Source organism: Danio rerio, chromosome 2 (assembly GCF_049306965.1).
Source record: "Danio rerio strain Tuebingen ecotype United States chromosome 2, GRCz12tu, whole genome shotgun sequence".
In the NCBI taxonomy this organism is placed as follows: domain Eukaryota; kingdom Metazoa; phylum Chordata; class Actinopteri; order Cypriniformes; family Danionidae; genus Danio; species Danio rerio.
In genome coordinates, this window is record NC_133177.1 from 3702427 (window position 1) to 3723639 (window position 21213).

The 21213-nt window shown below is 37.5% G+C and overlaps 1 protein-coding gene and 1 long non-coding RNA gene across 3 annotated transcripts in view; one reads left to right on the forward strand and one right to left on the reverse strand.

The window, feature by feature from the left end:
- The first annotated feature begins 1095 nt into the window (after window positions 1–1095).
- Window positions 1096–21213, forward strand: part of gpt (glutamic--pyruvic transaminase) — a 40393-nt gene continuing 20275 nt past the window's right edge. Inside the window, exons 1-2 of one of the 2 annotated variants that reach the window (NM_001142774.1) lie at window positions 1096–1261; window positions 1724–1913. In NM_001142774.1, coding sequence (NP_001136246.1) covers window positions 1761–1913 — 153 coding nt within the window. In that variant the 5' untranslated portion in view covers window positions 1096–1261; window positions 1724–1760. Of the gene's footprint in view, window positions 1262–1443; window positions 1914–21213 lie in introns of those variants that run through there. The other variant, XM_017357999.4, reaches the window with a different exon arrangement.
- Window positions 1181–21213, reverse strand: part of LOC141377726 (uncharacterized) — a 187866-nt gene continuing 167833 nt past the window's right edge. The window contains exon 3 of the long non-coding RNA XR_012390289.1: window positions 1181–2940. This is a non-coding gene — a long non-coding RNA (uncharacterized lncRNA). The remainder of the gene's footprint in view (window positions 2941–21213) is intronic.

Below are 21213 nucleotides of genomic sequence, written 5' to 3' on the forward strand. Positions count from 1 at the left end.
TCAGGCTGGGAGATGACCAGCTAAAACCAGCTTGACCAGCCTAGCCAAGCTGGGAGTCCAGCCAAAACCAGCTATATCCAGCTTAAACCAGGCTGGTCAAGCTGGTTTTAGCTGGATATGGCTGGTCATTTTCCAGCCTGACCAGCTAAGGCCAGGCTGGAAATGGCTGAAAACCAGCCTGGAAGTGGCCAAAACCCCTCTAAAACCAGCCTGGTAGACCAGCTAAAACCAGCCAACCAGCCTAGGCTGGTTTAAGCTGGATTTTTCAGCAGGGATAGATAAAATCGTGCAAATATACAATCAAAACAGGCACAATTTTGAGCCCTGCAAACTCAAATTCAAGCAGGTTCAAGCACTTTGTCCAAAATCAAAGCACTTTTCTAACCTTGAAAACACTATATTAAAAATCAAGCATTTTCCAGGATTTCCAGCACCCGTAAGAACCCTGTATACAGTAAAAGTGTAGTAACCATAGACCAAAACAAAATAGTATAACCACAGTTTTACTGTAAACACCACTGTTCAGATATGTTTGGTATTGCTTGATTTATGGTTACCTACAGTAATTGTAGTAACCACAAATTAAAAATGGCTTTGTAACATCAGACAAAGTTTAACTATGGTATTTGTGTGGTTACACTAATGAAATTCAGAAGAAAACAAAAGATGGTTTCACTATTACTACAGCAAACTCTGTTTGATTTTCATGAGGATATGAAAGACCTGACCTCGAATGAGAAAAACAAGCATTTGTGTAACTAGACTTTCACAACCACATAGTTTCAGAAATACAGCTCATAATCCTCCCTTTTTAACCACCAGCCCCCATTCATCCTAACAAGAGCAAAGAGTTTGAATAATGAGGAGCACGATGCCTTGAACAGCATGCTCTCTGACCACGTGACAGATGATTGGATTCACCGTCTTCCAAGTGTATATATTTTCCTTCAATATCTCAGCTGTTTCCTAAAGCTTGCTATAAGTACCTTTGCGGAAGAACTGTACCAAAAATAACCTGTAATGTGATCGCACTGTTGTTTGTTAATCTCTCCTGCAAGACACACAGAGCCTTATTCAACATGGGAGGAGCCGGCGTGCTTTATTCTCATTATTGGATCAATGGGAGGTGGTTAGTTCACGGTGCGGGGAAGTTTTTACACCGGTCAAAGTTTGGAGAGCCGCTTTCAGACGCTTCACACGCGGATTTATCGCTTCTGTCTGTGGTCTCGGCAACCGAGGAGGCTCCTTTACTACACTTCTGGTGCGTAATACAGTCAGGAGGAGGCACTGACCATAAAACTCCCCGTTTTAAAAGGGGGCCAGTCATGGAAAAGTAAATAGGGGGGACACATATCCTGTTTGTGAGGCCAGTAGATAAAAAAAGAGGCGTGGGGTTTTTAGCGGGGCTACTTATGAAATCTTGAATAATCTGATGTACAGTCCAAAGGTCTCCCAGAGTGGATCTTGGAAGGTTGAACTGCGCGCGTTACGACAAAACGTGCGCAGAAATAACCAAAGATTAAATACGCAAAATTTCAGTTTTTACCTCATATGCTTTTTGTAAACGTTTTTTATAGCCATAACTCTTTAAAATGTTGTCTAAGAGAAGCTTGAGGGTTTTAAAATGGGGGAGATGTGAGGCGGCTTACGCGGCGGCGTACCCCAAGGTTCCTGACTGGGTTCTCAACTTTTCCCCGCTGCCTTCCCTTTCTTCTCCCCATAGGGATTTTTCTGCTTTCCCGGCGGCCCAAAGCGAGCATATGCAGCAGAAGATGTCTGAAAATGGAGCGATACCCCGGCAGGGGAAAGTGCTGACTGTTGACACCATGAACGCGAACGTGAAGAAAGTGGACTACGCGGTGCGGGGACCAATCGTCCAGCGAGCCGTGCAGATCGAGAAGGAACTCAAAGAGGTACGAGCAGAGCTCAGTTCGCCTCAGCAAAGTAATGTTTATGCAATAAATTCTGCAAACATCCTTTTGGAAGCAAGATATCCACTAGGATAACAGGATAATGATGTGTTTATTTGACTTTCACCCCCACCTTTGCTTAACAAACTTGGTGAACTGATGCTCATCTGGGCTGCTGTTATACTGCTTGACTCTATAACTGCTTGCAGATTTTTATGCTTATATACAGTTGAAGTCAGAATTATTCACCCCCCTGTTTATTTTTGTTCCCAATTTCTGTTTAATGGAGAGAAGATTTTATCAACACATTTCTGAACATAATAGTTTTAATAACTCATTTCTAATAACTGATTATTTTATCTTTGCCGTGATGACAGTAAATAATATTTGATTAGATATTTTTCAAGACACTTCCATTCAGCATAAAGTGACATTTAAAAGCTTAACCAGGTTAATTAGGTTAACTAGGCAGGTTATTGTAATTAGGCAAGTTATTGTATAGCGATGGTTTGTTCTGTAGACAAGCTGGAAAAAATATAGCTTAAAGGGGCTAATATTATTGTCCTTGTTTGGCTTTTAAAAATTAAAAACTGCTTTTATTATAGTCAAAATAAAACAAATAAGACTTTCTCCAGAAGAAAAAATAATATTAGACATACTGTGAAAATTTCCTGAATCTGTTAAACATAATTTGAGAAATATTTAAAAAAGAAAAAAACATTTAAAGGGGGCTAATAATTATGACTTCAACTGTATTTTGGAGACTGATGATCATTCTGGGCTACTCATATCAGTCCTTAAAGGGATAGTTCACCCAGTAATGAAAATTCTGTCATCATTTAGTTACCCTTCACTTGTTTAAAACCTGTTTGACTTCCTTCCTTCTGTTGAACACAATGTTTTGAAGAAAGTTGCAAACCTGTAACCCTTGACGAGTATTTGTTTTTTTTTCTGCCATGTAAGTAAATGGCTACAGGTTTTCAGCTTTTTTCAAAAAATCTTCTTTTGGTTTTCATCAGAAAAAAATGAACTTAAAAAGCTTTATAACCACTTGAGGAAGAGGTATATATTTATATATATATATAAATAAATTTATTTATTTGTTTATTTTTTTGCTGCATGTGAATTACATGGGGGTTTAGGGGGGATTGACCCCCCAATTAATACTTGATCCCCCTGAAAGATGTTAAAACAGCATTTTAAGAAATAGTTTGCACTGATCTGTATCTTTCATAATAATATTACTAATTAAATAATAGATAATATAAATATACATTTGACCACCCTTATAATGGATTATACCATTGTGAATCTAATTAATCTAAGCCGATAGACATGGTGCACGAAACACTTTTCTTGTAAAATAGATGTATAGCCTAAACGCAAAGTCAAACTAGATGCATAGTTTGACCCAAAGTTTGACTAACTATCCCACAACGCACTGAAAATTATATATGTTCGATGTTAAATATGTTTATTAAATAAGATCGGTGTCGTTTAATTTGATTACCTGAAGCATGTATTACACAAAATAACATAACCGGATAAGTTGACCCCCTCGATTGTCAATGTATATATATATATATATATATATATATATATATATATATATATATATATATATATTTTATATATATATATATATATATATATATATATATATATATATATATATATAGTGACTTTTTTCCGCTAGTAAACATTTCTTTCTGTTATGCATAAAGGTAATTACTCATTTTTAAAGAAAAAAATAGGTTGAAATTTAAAAGAAAATCTTTGATTATGTAATCAAGTGACTCATAAGTTCACTCTTAAATGGAAAAATAACAAAATAAATGAAGCATCCAAAAGGAGGTTTGCATCTGCAGTAGAATAATTATTTTTTAATTCCTTAAAGAACAATTTTAGTGAACAGTTCTCAAAATAACCATCATCATGATCAAAATAGTGTGAAGAACATTTATTATTTTTTTTTAATAGTCTTGAACATCCAAAGAAGCTTTTCACTACAGTAAAAGACTCTTTATGGAACCATCAATGCCAATAAAGAACCTTTACATTCAAGCATATTGACAGTAAAAGCCCATTGTCTATCTCTCTGGCACTTTCTCTCCTTCAGTTTTTGGAAAACACGCTAGATCAGAGCTTGTAAAACATTCTGTCATCACTCATTAGTGGATAAAGTCCACTCTTTGTCACTCATTTAGTTAGTTTGGCTACAAACATCTCATAGCTAACCTGTTTTGTGCATGTAGTAAACTCTAAGATAAGACCACAGCGCTGATTGTCATGGGAACAGAGATCATCTCTGTTTGTCAAACCTCACTCTTTATATCAGTCATCGTATCTAAGCACAGGAAAGAGAGCTTCCAAGAACTCGCACGCATGGAAATTACATTAAATGGCAAACATCTGTCGCCGTAAATTTGCAAAAACAACAGCTGAAGTTGCCCTCCACATCTAGCAAGCGTTCTTTCAAGATCCTCTTGCATTAGATGTTTTTAGGTTGTATTTTAAGGATGGACACTATGTAGTTTATTAATCATGTGCATAAATGGGTACAACCCATTTTAGAAAGTTCAAGAGTTCACACTTAGATAATGCTTGACTATTTTAGCAGGTTTGGCATGCTGTTCTGGGAGAGAACCCTGAGCTCGGAGATAGGTGAGCCCAGGGCTCCCGCTTGTTCGGTAAGCATTATGAGATCAGGTAGTTCTCGATAACTTCCCAAGAATAGACTGTGAATTTTGCGTATTAGGTGCTTGTGACTAACTTTTGTTGCATGTTTTTGTGTGGGAGAACACCTGAGTACCCGGGGAAAACCCACACGAACACGGGGAGAACATGCAAACTCTGCACAGAAAGTGTCGATTGGCTCAGTTAGCGTTTGAACCAACAACCTCTTTGCTGTGGGGCAACAGTGCCAGCCACTGAGCCACCGTGTCGCCCGAACTTAGAATTGAGGAGGAGGGAGAAGGGATGGATTGGGGGGGGTTTCCAAAACGAAGATGAGGAATGAAGTTTTAGGCTGGATATTTATATTAAATTTGGAATGATCTGATTGGCTATTAGTCAATCCTATCACGTGCTCCTCTTGAAATTAGTTTGGGAAACTTCACGTAATATTTTTATCTGTTTCCCAGTGAATATTGGCAATATAGAGTGGCACGGTGGCTCAGTGGTTAGCATTGTCGCCTCACAGCGAGAAGGTTGCTGGCTTGAGTCTCGTCTGGGCCAGTTGGCATTTCTATGTGAAGTTTGCATGTTCTCCCCGTGTTGGCGTGGGTTTCCTCCAGGTTTCCCCCACAGTCCAAACACATGCGCTATGCAGTAGGTGAATTGGGTAAACTAAATCGGTCGTCGTGTATAAGTGTGTGTGAGAATGAGTTGATGTTTCCTAGTACTGGGTTGTAGCTGGAAAGGCATCTGCTGCATAAAACATATGCTGGAATAGTTGGCGGTTCATTCCCCAATGCTGACCCCTGATAAATAAGGGACTAAGCTGAAGGAAAATGAATGAATAGATTTATAAAGAAGGTGAAACTCATATAATTTCAGTATTGTACAACATCAAGTTTACATCCACTTTTACACACATCATACATACAGCCATTCTTATAATTGTGATGTATTTACAAAATACAAAAGGCATTTGCGTCAATGGAAGGTACTGGCAGTCACAGTGACCTCACACACACTTCTAGTGAGCAATGACTCAGCAGACTCGATTAAAGGTATTAAAGCTCAATCACAATATCCAGCACTGTAATAAAACATGGGTTTCCAGCAATATCATGTTATAACAAGGGCGGCACAATGGCTCAGTGGTTTGAACTGTTACCTCACAGCAAGAAGGTCGCTGGTTCGAGTCCCGGTTGGTCAGTAGGCATTTCTGTGAGGAGTTTGCATGTTCTCCCCATGTTGGCATGGGTTTCCTCCTGGGTGCCCTGGTTTCCCCCACAGTCCAAACACATGCTCTATAGACCTTTTTCTTTGAACGCAAAATTACCCATTATGCTTTGCGTGTATGCGCAAGGAGAATGCGAAGAACTTCCGGTCGGCAGCTGATGCGTGTAAACAGTCACATTTGGACAGCTTTGAAACGATAGTTTTATTCTATTTTACCTGCTTTTATCCTCTTTGAACTAATCCTGTTGTCCATCAGCACCATCTCCTGGACTGATCATTTAAAGAAATGCGATCTAATAGGATGGAAAACAGCTGCTGAGAGGCATTTTCCCCTCGGTGTCAGACGACATCTTCTGCAGTTTAAATGAAGCCTTGTCATCGCTAAAGTCAACATTTTCTCTTTATTTCAAATATATAACCAGCCCAAACAAATGTAATTCACCAAAATGCCACTGACACACTGATTTAATAACTGTGACAGTGAAAATATAGGCTATTGTCATTTCGAAATGACAGATAAACACAAACCGTGGTAAATACAACATACGAAATATAACACAAACGGCTCGCGATTAGAATGAACAGCAAATCAGCCAGCAGAGGATCAATAACAGACTTTTATTGGTCATTTTTGTAAATTGCACGACTTTCATACCTGTTAGGTTTCATGCCAGTACTCTGGTTTGCACTCGCTCTCTCTCTCTCTCTCTCTCTCTCTCTGTGTGTCTTAAAGAGCCGCTGAGCTAACTCTGTATTTCTGACGGCAGAACCGTGAACTAGGAGAACGTTTTTCTCGTATTTCTGACGCACTTGAACCACATGTGACAGATTATAACGGCTTTAACACACACATTTCTAAGTTGCGTGTCACAAAAACACTCTGTTATCTATTAAAAACGTTATTGAAACCCATTTTCGGTGCGCAAATTACCAGCTGTACACGGAAGTTTTTAGCATTCTACCGGAAGACGCTGGTCGCTATGGCGCCCTCCATGCAGCAGCCATGAAAAAGGTCTATAGGTGAATTGAATAAACTAAATTGTCCGTAGTGTGTGTGTGTGTGTCTGAATAAGTGGGTTTTGGGTAGGTTGAGGCTGGAAGGGCATCCGCTTTGTAACTCGTATGCTGGAATAGTTGGCAGTTCATTCTGCTGTGGCAACCTCTGAAATAGAGACTAATCCAAAGGAAAATGAATGAATGAATTGTGTTATAACAGGGCAGGCACTACTTTTCTGCTAATTTGTTGAAAGAATATGCTCTCTGTTAAAAGTCTTGGCAGCCGTTGTAAGGATGGTTTTAGGTTTCTGGGAAAGACATGCATGACAAAGGTGGCCTTCACCTAATACTGTACAAATCTCTCTCTTTCTCTCTTCCGACCATTTATTTTATCCCATTTGCTAGCTTGTCTTAAAAAAAAAACAGAGGATAAAGTTTTGTTCTCAAGCTCCTTTATGTAATCTCTTTCATTCTGCATTTCATTATCTTTCGCATTTTCGTCTTTATGTAATGTAATGTGTATTTATTTAGCACATTTATTGTGTATGGCCATACAACCAAAGCACTTCACAATCATGAAAGAGGTCTTACCACACCACCACGTTACCAACCAACTACACAGGATTATCAATCTTGTAACACTCACCTATCTTCTATATTTTTACAATGTGTGTGTCTGGTCATAGCAGCTATACTCCCAGGGTAAAATACAGACTACCAAAATGTATCCAGGCTTCCTCTATGCCGAGGAGCGATCCTGGACGAGCCCCCGAATTATGTTATGCCCCGCCTGGCTCGGAGAATGAGATGGGCTAAACATAATTATGACGACTCAATATTTAAAAAGTTCATCTGAGATATTAGCTGCTATGGATTGACACAGACAACAGACGTGGCAAAAAGATAGTTCGCTTTATTTACAATTAAGATAAAGAAAAAAAAGACTAATTAATCACCCAAAGTATATTTACAAATGTGTACAATAGATGCAAAATAAGTAAACAAATCAATTGCATCCACTTGGATGATGCAACGGCAGCCACAGGACAACGCCGCCTGACACCACACACCAGCTATAGAGGAAGTGGAGAGAGACTAATACAGTGGATGGGGATGATTGGGAGGTCATGATGGGTAAGGGATAGAAGAAATTTGGCCAGGACACCGAAGCTGCACCTCTACTCTTTACGAGAAGTGCCATGGGATTTTTTAATAACCACAGAGAGTCAGGACCTCGGTTTAATGTCTCATCTGAAAGACGACACTCACTGACAGTATACTGTCCCTGTCACTATACCGGGGCATCAAGACTCACACAGACCGCAGGTTGAGCGCCCCCTGCTAGGCTAACTAACACCTCTTCCATCCACAACCTAGTTTTTCCATGTGGATACTCGCCAGGCTCAGCCCTGCTCAGCTTCAGTAAGTAATCGGTCTTGGGCTGCAGGATGATGACGGTGGCTCCCAAAAAACTGTTTTATTGGCGTGTAAAACATTAAAATATTGCAAAAGCAAGTACACTTCCATGTAGATACAAAGTACACATGCACTGACGTCAGAGGTGCAACTTCTGGCCCTTAAAGTGCACTGTCCTGAGTTTAGATCCAACCCTAATCAAACGCAAGTGAAAAATCAAAGATCATCAAGGGTGAAAGTTAAAGGCGGGTCTGTTTGGTTAACTTAGAGTTAAAGGACTATGAACAGTGACCTTTTACTTGCATATAGTACACAATGCTTTGTTTATGAATGATTTTTAGTGTAATCATTCAAGTTTAAAAGGTTTAGAGATTTTAGAGAAGCTTTGAGATGCAACTGGCATGATACTGCTCATATCGTTCGGGCATCGATAATGCAATGTGTGAGTCCACAATAGTCACATCACAAGTTATGCAATGTTGAGTTATTTATATATATACATATATATATATATATATATATATATATATATATATATATATATATATATATATATATATATATATATATATATATATATATATATATATATATATATATATATATATATATATATGAGTCAAAACACATGAGATTTGTGGTGACACTGCAGAACTGAACCACAATAGAGTAAAAGTTTAACATCTGCATGTGTTTTTAAGGCCTGTGTGAACATTTTAAGAGTTTAACACATTTTAAGAGAACATAAAAATACATTTTATTGAATTATTTATATGATGAAGACTATGCAGTGCTCTTTTAGATTTGATTATTCAATTTCTGTATTCCCCAGCAAACCATAAAGCACGGTTTATTTCACTTTAACATTTGCTCCATTGTGCTTATTTATGACTGTTGTTCAAATTACAGTACACACAAATACTGTCACTCTGACACTGTAACAAATTATGTAAAATATATTTATATTTCCCTCCCATACAAATCATCCCAAAGTAATGGCTTACTAAATATAGTTAAGTTGTGTGGTGAAATTGTATTTATATGGCTACATATACAGTTGAAGTCAGAATTGTTAGCCCCCCTTTGATTTTTTTTTCTTTTTTAAATATTTCACAAATGATGCTTAACAGGGCAAGGAAAAATTCACAGTATGTCTGATAATATTTTTTCTTCTGAAGAAAGGCTTATATGTTTTATTTCGGCTACAGTAAAAGCAGTTTAAGTTTTTTAAAACCAATTTTAAGATCAAAATTATTAACCCCTTTAAGCTATATTTTTTTCCCGATAGTCTATCGCTATACAATAACTTGCCTAATTACCCTGTCCTGCCTAGTTAACCTAATTAACCTAGTTAAGCCTGTATAGAAGTAAAAATATCTAGTCAAATAATATTTACTTTCATCATGGCAAAGATAAAATAAATCAGTTATTAGAAATGAGTTATTCAAACTATTATGTTTAGAAATGTGTTCAAAAAATCTCTCTGTTAAACAGAAATTGGGGAAAAAATAAAAGGGGTTAATAATCCTGGGGGAAAAAATATTGCAATGTCAATTTTTTTTCCAATATCCTGCAGCCCTAGTACTGTAGGAAACTTAAGGGGGTAGTTCATTTAAAAATGAATATTTGCTCATTATTTACTCAACTTTAAACCTTTTTGGGTTTATTTCTTTTGTTGAACACAAAAAAAAGGTATTTTATAGACCGCTTAAAACTGGTAACCATTGACTTACATAGTAGAAAAAAACAATACTATGGAAGTCAAATGGTTACAGGTTTTCAGCTTTCATCAAAACATCTTCTTTTGTGTTCAATGGAAGAAAGAAACTCTATAATGGTTTAAAACAAGTAAAGGGAGAGTAAACGAGGACCTAATTCCCTAGCTGCAAAGGGATAGTTCACCCAAAACTGAAAATTCTGTCATCATTTACTTTCCCCCGAGGGATTTCAAACCTGTTTGAGCTTTTTTTTCTTCTTCTATTGAACACAAAAGAAGATACTCTGAAGAATGCTGGAGATCGTGTTTAGCAAAAAAAAAAAAATACAATTATGGTTTGAACCCACCTGAGGGCAAGTAAATATTCATTTTTGGGTGAACTATTAATTAAAAAACAATGAACACCTTGTAGTAAGTCGTTTAAATTTCTTATTTTAAATAGCTAATTATAGTGTATCTAAAATATGTACATTAAACTGAAAGCATGCCTCTTTACAAGATTCGATTGGTTGAAGTTTATCTGTGAAGCGCTTTTCACAGATCATTGTGAGTTATTTTAATTATTACATGACACAAAGTGAAATTAATGTGATGTTTCTATTGAAAACGCAATGAAAACTCTTTCATGTGTTCAACTTATTAAAAATGTCTGGAAAGGCATCCGCTGCATAAAACATATGCCGGAATTGTTGGTGGTTCATTCTGCTGTGGCGACCTTTGATAAATTAAATGGGCTAAGCTGAAGGAAAATGAATGATTGAATGTTTGTCGTGTAAACACCTGGTTGTCTGGCTGGCTGGCTGGTTGGTTTGTTGGTTGATTGGTTAGTTGGCTAGTTGGTTTGTTGTCTGGCTGGTTGTCTGGCTGGCTGGTTGGCTGGCTGGTTGGTTGGTTAATTGGTTGGTTGTCTGGCTGGTTGGTTGGCTGGTTAATTGGTTGGTTGTCTGGCTGTCTGGTTGGCTGGCTGGTTGGTTGGTTAATTGGTCGGTTGTCTGGCTGGTTGGTTGGCTGGTTAATTGGTTGGTTGTCTGGCTGGCTGGCTGGCTGGCTGGCTGGCTGGCTGGTTGGTTGGCTGGCTGGTTGGCTGGCTGGTTGGTTGGTTAATTGGTTGGTTGTTTGGCTGGCTGGTTGGCTGGCTGGTTGGTTGGTTAATTGGTTGGTTGTCTGGCTGGCTGGCTGGCTGGCTGGCTGGCTGGCTGGCTGGTTGGTTGGTTAATTGGTTGGTTGTCTGGCTGGCTGGTTGGCTGGTTGGTTGGTTGGTTGGTTAATTGGTCGGTTGTCTGGCTGGTTGGTTGGCTGGTTAATTGGTTGGTTGTCTGGCTGGCTGGCTGGCTGGCTGGCTGGCTGGCTGGCTGGTTGGTTGGCTGGCTGGTTGGCTGGTTGGTTGGTTAATTGGTTGGTTGTTTGGCTGGCTGGTTGGCTGGCTGGTTGGTTGGTTAATTGGTTGGTTGTCTGGCTGGCTGGTTGGCTGGTTGGTTGGTTGGTTGGTTAATTTGTTGGTTGTCTGGCTGGCTGGTTGGCTGGCTGGTTGGTTGGTTGGTTGGTTAATTTGTTGGTTGTCTGGCTGGCTGGTTGGCTGGCTGGTTGGTTGGTTAATTGGTTGGTTGTCTGGCTGGCTGGCTGGTTGGTTGGCTGGTTGGCTGGTTGGTTGTCTAGTTGGTTCGCTGTTTGATTAGTTAGTTGGCTGGCTGGCTGGCTGGCTGGCTGGCTGGTTGGTTGGCTGGCTGGTTGGCTGGCTGGTTGGTTAATTGGTTGGTTGTCTGGCTGGCTAGTTGGTTGGCTGGTTAATTGGTTAGTTGTCTGGCTGGTTGGCTGGTTGGTTGGTTGGTTAATTGGTTGGTTGTCTGGCTGGCTGGTTGGCTGGCTGGTTGGTTGGTTAATTGGTTGGTTGTCTGGCTGGCTGGCTGGCTGGTTGGTTGGCTGGCTGGCTGGTTGGTTGGCTGGCTGGTTGGTTGTCTAGTTGGTTCGCTGTTTGACTGGTTGGTTGGCTGGCTGGCTGGCTGGCTGGCTGGCTGGCTGGTTGGTTGGCTGGCTGGCTGGTTGGCTGGTTGGTTGGCTGGTTGGTTGGCTGGCTGGCTGGTTGATTGGTTGATTGGTTGGTTGGCTGGCTGGTTGGCTGGTTGGTTAGGAGGCAGGCTGGCTGGCTGGTTGGTTGGCTGATTGATTAATTGATTCATTCATTTATTTATTGACCTGTTTGATTGTGCCTGTTTTGACCTGTTTTGTGTTTTTTAACACTGAGCGGTATGGTTCAGTACAGTGCAGTATGCATTTATGTCTGGATCCACTATTAGAAGTATTGAAATATTGATTTGTACTATACTGCTTTTTTTAAGCAACAGTAAACAACAGTAAACACGACACTTTATCAGTGTGGGAAGAAACACTAGCTCCGTATATATCCTTTTCTGTACAACAATTTAACATAAAAACATGGCCTGTCTGCAGTCTTGTTTAACTGTAGTGTTAAAAACATTAATTTAAAGAGTTCTGCAACATAGAGTAATACACAAGTAACAAACTTGGTGACTAGCATGGACATTTCTCTGTCCATAAGAAGAGCACATTCCTTGCTGTGTCGTAAATACCTTTGGGGTTGGATTACACACTGACTATTGCTTTTGTCAGATTGGTATCTGATTGGTAGGCCCACACGGAAACACGACAGAGAACAATGTTAGATTTTACTAGACGCTGCATTTGAAACACCACGCATAAGCGGTAATTAATTATTTGTGAAATTTGATGCAAAGATGATATAATACAAAGTTTATCCTTTTAAAATGCACATACATTCCAAGATGTAAGAAGCTGATGACCGTTAAATGCATTATAACCATCTTGTAGGTGAAAACAGGGTGTTCCCACACTTCTTGAAAGTGCTTAAATTTAAGGTGTGGGGTGTTATTTCAAGAACTGTACTGTTCTGCTTTCTGTTCTAAGACACTCTTAATTTAAAATATTTTAAAGATCACATTTAATTATTGCCAGTATTGAATTAACAAATTGTATTTAAGTTATTTGAACTTAATTGTTTAAGCATACGTAAATATTAAGTGTAAGTAAAATGTTAAGTAAAATAAAGGAATTTCATGGTCCTATTCATGCTGGGGTATGATGTGCAAAAGTGCTTGATTTAACATAAATGATGTTTTAAAAATTCCTTTGATCTACTGTACATGAAAGTGGACCCTGAAAAAGAGTCTATTATTTGATGGTGCAGCTAAAGTCCAGCTGTAAAAACTTCAGAAATGTTTAGTGAAATCCGACCTCCCTGTTGTTCATTTTTCACTCTGAGAAAGTCTGCATGAAAACCTCCTCCTGACACAAACCACCCGCCCTCTACTCAAGTTAGACTAAAGCCTGTCATTTCTTCAGGGGCGGCAGTCAATCAAACACACCCCATTGGCTGTCACATAAATTCATCTCCCTCTTTCTGACCAATTGGTGCAGAGTTTGGAAATAATGCCTTTGGTCTTTTTTTTTTTGGTGTGAGGGTGGGAGTTTCTAGATGCTTCAGATTCTATTGGACAGAGGCTCGGTTTCTTGTTAGTGCGAAACAGATGTGCAGTTTGCGGTCCAGTCCCATCCGTACCAACCACTGGGAGCGACTCTGTTGTTTGTTGAATATCAGACAGCTGGAGCCTGAGGGACAAAATCACAGTGTGAGAGAATGAAAAGGCCATAATCAAGCGCTGGTCTGTTTTATCTCACACATATAATGGGCTCAATTCTTTTGAAAGAAAGGGTTTAATGCAAAGAGCACTAGAAGATTGTAATACTTGCTTTATATTACATTTCCCTTTTTTTAAATGTTAGTACCCGTATTGTTAGTTTTAAGGATATCTATAAGCAATTGTGCACCAAAAACAGTGACAAAATTTGCATTTAGATGATATAAACCTGATGTAAACATCCAAAGCTTGCAGTTTGTCACTTACGTCTAAATAGACGATCGTTTTTTGCCACTTCATACTTGAGTTTCTCATAAAATCTTCTGACCAATCAAATGCTCCCTAGTATTTGACATGCCCCGCCCCTTTTTAGATGCTGTTCATTTGTTGCGCTTGAGCTCAACCACTATCTCTGGCAGAGCGGTGATAAAAACTAAACGCTATTGGCTGTTTTCTATAAAGTGGAGGAGCTAATATTTAACCCCCGCCCCTCTTTTCATTTTTCATTTGCAATTACGTCTTAATTTCGATTGAAAAAAATTACATATCAAAGCACTTCACAGTCTTTCAGGACCAATAGGATCTGGATGCAGCCTTTATGATGCAAGCTGAGATTACATCACTCAGCGATGCAATGTCAGACACAATGCACTCAAATGGAGTGAGTGACGTCACTGTGATGGTTAAGGTTAGGGGTGGGGTTAGGTGAGCCCATTAAAAAACATTGAATGCAGCTCAGATTGCACTGCACCAGGTCTGCCTCCAGACCCCTCTCGTCAGGACAGTGACAGACACACTTATTTATTCGATTTACAATGAATTTGAACGAACAAATTGCCGTAAGTATCCTTGTCTGAGTTATATTTGACAAAAGAAAAGTCAAGTTTGTACTAATTCCAGTTACTTTGCATTAATAGATTAATTAATAGTTTTATTTATAGGAATGACTGGTATAAATGTTTATTATTTTGGCATTTAAATGGTTTTTGCTTTGACTCCATTTGTTGGTGTTTAATAGTTTTTTTTTAAATAGCTAACTAAAAAACATCTCCAATTGAAATTCAACTGTCGTTACATGAACTCATTGAGTCTTAGTGAAGTTTATTCATAAACTAATTTCGAGAGGATCACGTGCTTATGATTTATCACGGCCAGTCTCGTATTTGCAAATCACTAATCTTCCAATCATATGAGCCCTAAGGCACCATAAATAGCTTCAGTTTTCAGTTCACTTTATCTTCGTTTGGAAGAAACCCCCCTCCTCCCCTATTCTCCTCCTTTACCTGTGATTGGGCGGCACGGCGGTCCAGTGGTTAGCACTGCGAACCCCACAGCAAGAATACTGCCGGTCCTAGTTCTATAGGACCGGTGGGTGTTTCTGTGGGGAGTTTGTATGTCCTTCCCGTGTCCGCGTGGGTTTTCCCCGGGTTCTCCGGTTTCCTCCCACCATCCAAAGACATTCAACATACATAACAATCAAGCTTGTCTAATTCCTTACGTTCCCTTAGCTACAGCAGCAGGGGAGTTCTGAGATCCACCGAGCTCGGGCTCCCTTCTTGCTCTGCCAACGGGAGGAAGCCCCGGGCTCGAGGAGCCCTTGAGCTCGGGGCTCTCTCCCGGGACAGCATGCCAAATAAGCTTTGTAAATCATCAGCTAAGTGTGAACTCTTGAACTGTAAAGTGTTACTAAATAAACTGACATCAACATTCTCAACAAAAAATTATTTACTTTTAGGCAAAACTGGACAAATTCTGACAAATCCCTGCTGAAAAATCCAGCTTAAACCAGCCTAGGCTGGTTGGCTGGTTTTAGCTGGTTAACCAGCCTGGTTTTAGAGGGGTTTTGGCCATTTCCAGGCTGGTTTCCAGCCATTTCCAGCCTGGTTTTAGTTGGTCTGGCTGGAAAATGACCAGCTAAATCCAGCTAAAACCAGCTTGACCAGCCTGGTTTAAGCTGGACATACCGGGTTTTGGCTGGGCTCCCATCCTGGCTAGGCTGGTCAAGCTGGTTTTAGCTGGTCATCCCCCAGCCTGACCAGCTAAGACCAGGCTGGAAATGGCTGGAAACCAGCCTGGAAGTGGCAAAAACCCCTCTAAAACCAGCCTGGTCGACCAGCTAAAACCAGCCAACCATCCTAGGCTTGTTTAAGCTGTTTTTTTCAGTAGGGATATCCTTCAGCGTAACACTTATCTGGGGAATTTTAAAGGGACAGTTTACTTAAAACCTAAAAAAGACTTTAAATTTCTTCACATAGTGTGCATAATCATATAGGATTCACAGCATCTTATAACCCACACACACTCTTTCAGTGATAACAGGATTATCAGCAAATATTTGCTAGCAGGATTTGAAGTGGATTAATGTATGACAGCTTGATTGGTTGAACTTTAAATATCTCAGGGATGTCCAAGGGTAATGATTCTGTTTCTCTGTGTTTTGGTCTTGTTTAGTGGACTTTGATGGATAATTCAGCTCTGTCCTTTTCATGGTAAATGATTGTTGCTGTTGATGTTTAATTTGTCTGATTTCATATTGTCTCACTCAGAGTAAACTCATCCCCCAATAGATGATGTTGTTCCTTCAGGCGGATCACAACCCCTGTGATTTGCACCCTGCTTGTAACCCTCATTAGTCCTCTTGGATGTTTTGCCCCCTTTGTTTCCATTGTCAGTGGTCAGGTCCTTCTTGTTTCAGTTTCTGGTTCCTCTGTTGAAATGATCATTGGGCCCTGCATTTGCATCCAGCTTTATCTTGTTTAACCCTTTTACAGTTTTATATAACATACTGTAGCCTGAGCTAAACTCTACGGAGCACATTCCTCTGCTCATGTAAAGACCTGTTGTGTTCACATTCATCACATTCATGACCTCTTTGTTTTACAGTGTTGCAGCTGTGATGTAATGGCAGTACTGTAAAATTGTTTTATGAGCATACAGTATTATTGTTGCTTGTAGAACAGCCTCGTCTTTTAAGGTGAACAATCTCGCTTTCTGACGCTGAGAAAACTCTTGCTTTCACACATCTGGGCTGATTTAAGAAACCGATTTATCAAACGACGAGAGCGCAGCTACGGAGAGAGTGAATCACATAAATCCTGGCATGTTTTCATTCACTTTGCTGATACTCCAGTGACTGATTGCAACAACTTTTTAATTTTTATTATTTTTAATTCAAATTAAGAATGGATTAAGCAAGTGTTATTTCTGTTTAATTTAATATTGTTTTATATTTTATTTAATTTTATGATTTATTTAATTTTATTTGTAATTTTGTTTATTTATTAAATTATAAAATTTTATTAATTTTTTAATTTCTTTATTTCTCTATTTTATGTATTTATTCATTCATTTATTCATTTTATTTATTTATTTAATGTAATTTTAGTATTTATTCAATTACATATATTTTTTTAAAGTTTTATTTATTGATTTCTTTAAAATTATTACTGTGATTTACTCTTTTTATTTATTTTTTATTGTAATTTTTTTCATTCACTCTATTTTGTTTTATTTATTAATTGATTTTTATTTAATTTATTAATTAATTATTATATTTTATTTAATTATTATTTTTTTTATTTTAATTTTAATTATTAATTTATTCATGATTTTATTTTATTTATTTATTGTTTTATTTAATTGTAACTTGATTAATTAGTTATTTTGTTTTATGTTTTAATTAATACATTTTTATTTATTATATATATTTATTTATTTAATTTTATTATTAAGTTATATTTTATTGAGCTTAAGCATTACATTTTTATATTATTTAAGTTATTTATTTTTTATTTATTCAGTCATTCATGATTATATTTTATTTTTTATTCGATTCTATTTATTTATTCATTCATTCTATAGTATTATTTATTTTATTTTAATTCAATTATTAAGTTTATTTCTTTATTTTATCAAATAATTATTGTATTTATTTATTTAATTAATTTATCATTTTATTTATTCAGTCATTTTTGATTAGATTTTTTTTTTTATTCTTTTTTATTTATTTTATTATTTTGTTGTTTTATTGTTTGTGTTTATAATTAAAATAATTAAATAATTTATTAAAAATAATTATTTTATTATTTTATTTTATTTTTTTTACTTTATTTTTTATTTTATTTCATTATTTATATTTTATTTATTCAGTCATTCATTATTATATTTTATTTTTTATTCATTCATTTTTTTTTTTATTTAATTGATTTATCTTTTTATTTATTTATCTTCATAATTTGCTTTATTTTCATTGTTGTCATTATTTACTTGCTTCTTTTAACCCTGTTTAAGTTTATTTCTTCTGGTGAACCAAAAGAAGACAATTTGAAGTGTGTTGGAAACCAGTACACGCTTTTAAACTGTACATAATATTTTTACTAATATGATTTATAATGCCTGTCCATATGCTTTGAAGCATGGCTGCTGGTCATGAGCTACTCTTTAGCTGGTTTAAGCTGGTCATGTGCAGGTTCTGAGCAGGAGCTTTAGTTAGTCTTGCCTGAAACTCCACACATATGAAGTTCATCTCCAATCCATTTAAAGTCATTGCCATCTGAAACAGCAGTTGAACTATTGAAGAGATCTTATTGATTTTACCCCTTTGACCGTGTTTACATTCAATATTTGTATAGGCTATACTATATTCTCTCCTCCAGTCCAATCATTGATTTGTTTTGTTATCTTCTAGTCAAGTATGCAATGAACAGTGTTGGGGGAAAGTGTTGGCGTTTTTTTAGTATTAGCATTAGCATCCCTAATGTACAGTTGACAATCACCTGTAGTGCATGTCTTCGGAATTGTGGGGGAAACTGGAACACCCGGAGGAAACCCACGCCAACACGGAGAGAACATGCAAACTCCACACAGAAATGCCAATTTATCCAGCTGGGGCTCAAACCAGCGATCTTCTTGCCATGATGCCCTAAAGCTAGTTAATTAAACTATGAAGTAATATTATTACATAACTCGCATTGCTTGTAATGTCTTACCCCCAGTAAATGGCAATAAAAGCACTGAAAACAATCCCCACACACCAGTAAACTAATTAGCATTAGCATTAGCGAAATAGTTATTCTTTTTCAAATATTTCCCAAATTATGTTTAAGGTTTTTACAGTATTGGTGTTAGCATTAGTATCAGCAGTAGCATTAGCGTTAGTATTAGCATACCTCATCTGACTATGTTAATTTTATTTCAGTAATTTATTGTCTTCAAGCTAATTAGTTAAACTAAAAAGTAATATTATTACATTACTTGCGTTACCCCCAACACTGGTAATAAACCCTGCTGAAAAAAACAGCTTAAACCAGCCTAGGCTGGTTGGCTGGTTTTAGCTGGTCAACTAGGCTGGTTTTAGAGGGGTTTTGGCCACTTTCAGGCTGGTTTCCAGCCATTTCCAGCCTGGTCTTAGCTGGTCAGGCTGGAAAATGACCAGCTAAATCCAGCTAAAACCAGCTTGACCAGCCTGGTTTAAGCTGGACATAGCTGGTTTTGGCTGGGCTCCCAGCCTACTAGGCTGGTCAAGCTGGTTTTAGCTGGTCATCTCCCAACCTAACCAGCTAAGACCAGGCTGGAAATGGCTGGAAACCAGCCTGGAAGTGGCCAAAACCCCTCCAAAACCAGCCTGGTCGACCAGCTAAAACCAGCCAACCAGCCTAGGCTGGTTTAAGCTGGATTTTTTTTAGCAGGGAATGCATTGAAAACAATCCCCACACACCAGTAAACTAATTAGCATTAGCATTAGCAAAATTTTTACTCTTTTTCTAATATTTCAAAAGTTATGTTTAAGGTTTTCAAAGGATTGGTATTAGCATTAGTATTAGCATTAGCATTAATATTAGCATTAGCATTAATAATAGCATTAGTATTAGCATTAGTATTAGTATACTTCATCTGACTGTGTTAATTTTATTTCAGTAATTTATTGTCTTAAAGCTAATTAGTTAAACTAAAAAGTAATATTATTACATAACTCGCGTTACCCCCAACACTGGCGATAAATGCATTAAAAAAATCCCCACACACCATTAAATTAATTAGCATTAGCAAAATTTTTATTCTTTTTCTAATATTTCACATGTTATGTTTAAGGTTTTCAAAGTATTGGTATTAGCATTATTATTAGCATTAGTGTTACCATTAGTATTGGCATTAGTATTAGCATACTCCATCTGACTGCGCAAGTTTTATTTCAGCAATTTATTGTCTTAAAGCTTATTAGTTAAACTAAAAAGTAATATTATTGCATAACTCGCGTTATTTGTATTGCATAACCTCCAACACTGGCAATAAATGCACTGAAAACAATCCCCACACACTAGTAAACTAATTAGCATTAGCATTAGCAAAATTGTTATTCTTTTTCTAATATTTCACAAGTTATGTTTAAGGTTTTTACAGTATTAGCATTAGCATACCTCATGTGGCTATGTTCATTTTAATTCAGCAATTCATTTTTATAGCTACTTAAACTGGCAATAAATGCGCTGAAAACAGTCCCCGCACACCAGTAAACCAGCACTTTTATGATGTAACTGCTAGAAGTGCGCGTTTCTCACTGGAGAGAACAGCACGTTCGGAAAAACAAGGTGTTTGTATGTTGCGATCAGCATGCAGCGAGAGGGACAGAGCTTGTTTGTGCTTTTGAAATGAGCAAACAGAGAGAAAGGGACACAGAAGGGGACTGGATGAACCCCTGCCTTCAGCTGCACTGCTGACCCGCACGCTTGTTTGTTCACCAGATAACAGACGTAAAGCACTTACTCATGTTAACCCTCTGATTATCACAGAGGCTTTGGAAATTAGTATTATTAGCATTAGCATTCCTCATTAACATCAACATTATTATCCCCTTGCGAAATTCTTATTCTTTTTTCAAATATTTCCTACGTCATGTTTAAGACTTTCACACTATTAGTATTAGCTTTAGTATTAGCATTCCACATTTAGGATTTATTAGGATTAATATTACCATTCCCCGTTTAGATTTTTCACTGTGTTAGCATTAGTATTAGCATACCTCATGTATAGCTAACGTTAACTTGGCGCAGTAGGTAGTGCTGTTGCCTCACAGCAAGAAGGTCACTGGTTTGATCCTCTGCTCAGTTGGCGTTTCTGTGTGGAGTTTGCATGTTCTCCCTGCGTTTGCGTGGGTTTCCTCCGGGTGCTCCGGTTTCCCCCACAGTCCAAAGATCTGTGGTACAGGTGAATTGGGTAGGCTAAATTGTCCGTAGTGTATGAGTGAGTGTATGTTTCCCAGAGATGGATTGTGGCTGGAAGGGCATCCGCTGCGTAAAAATGTGCTGGATAAGTTGGCGGTTCATTCTGCTGTGGCGACCCCAGATTAATAAAGGGACTAAGCCGACAAGAAAATGAATGAATGAACATTTCTTAAATTATTATTAATTAATTAATTAATTAATTATATAATTAATTAATGGCTGGAATAAAAGCTATTTTTAATTTTATTTACTATATATATATATATATATATATATATATATATATATATATATATATATATATATATATATTTCAATTGGCTAAGCTGTTTTCCAATTTGTCTAGTTAGTCTAGCTACTAAATACTAGTA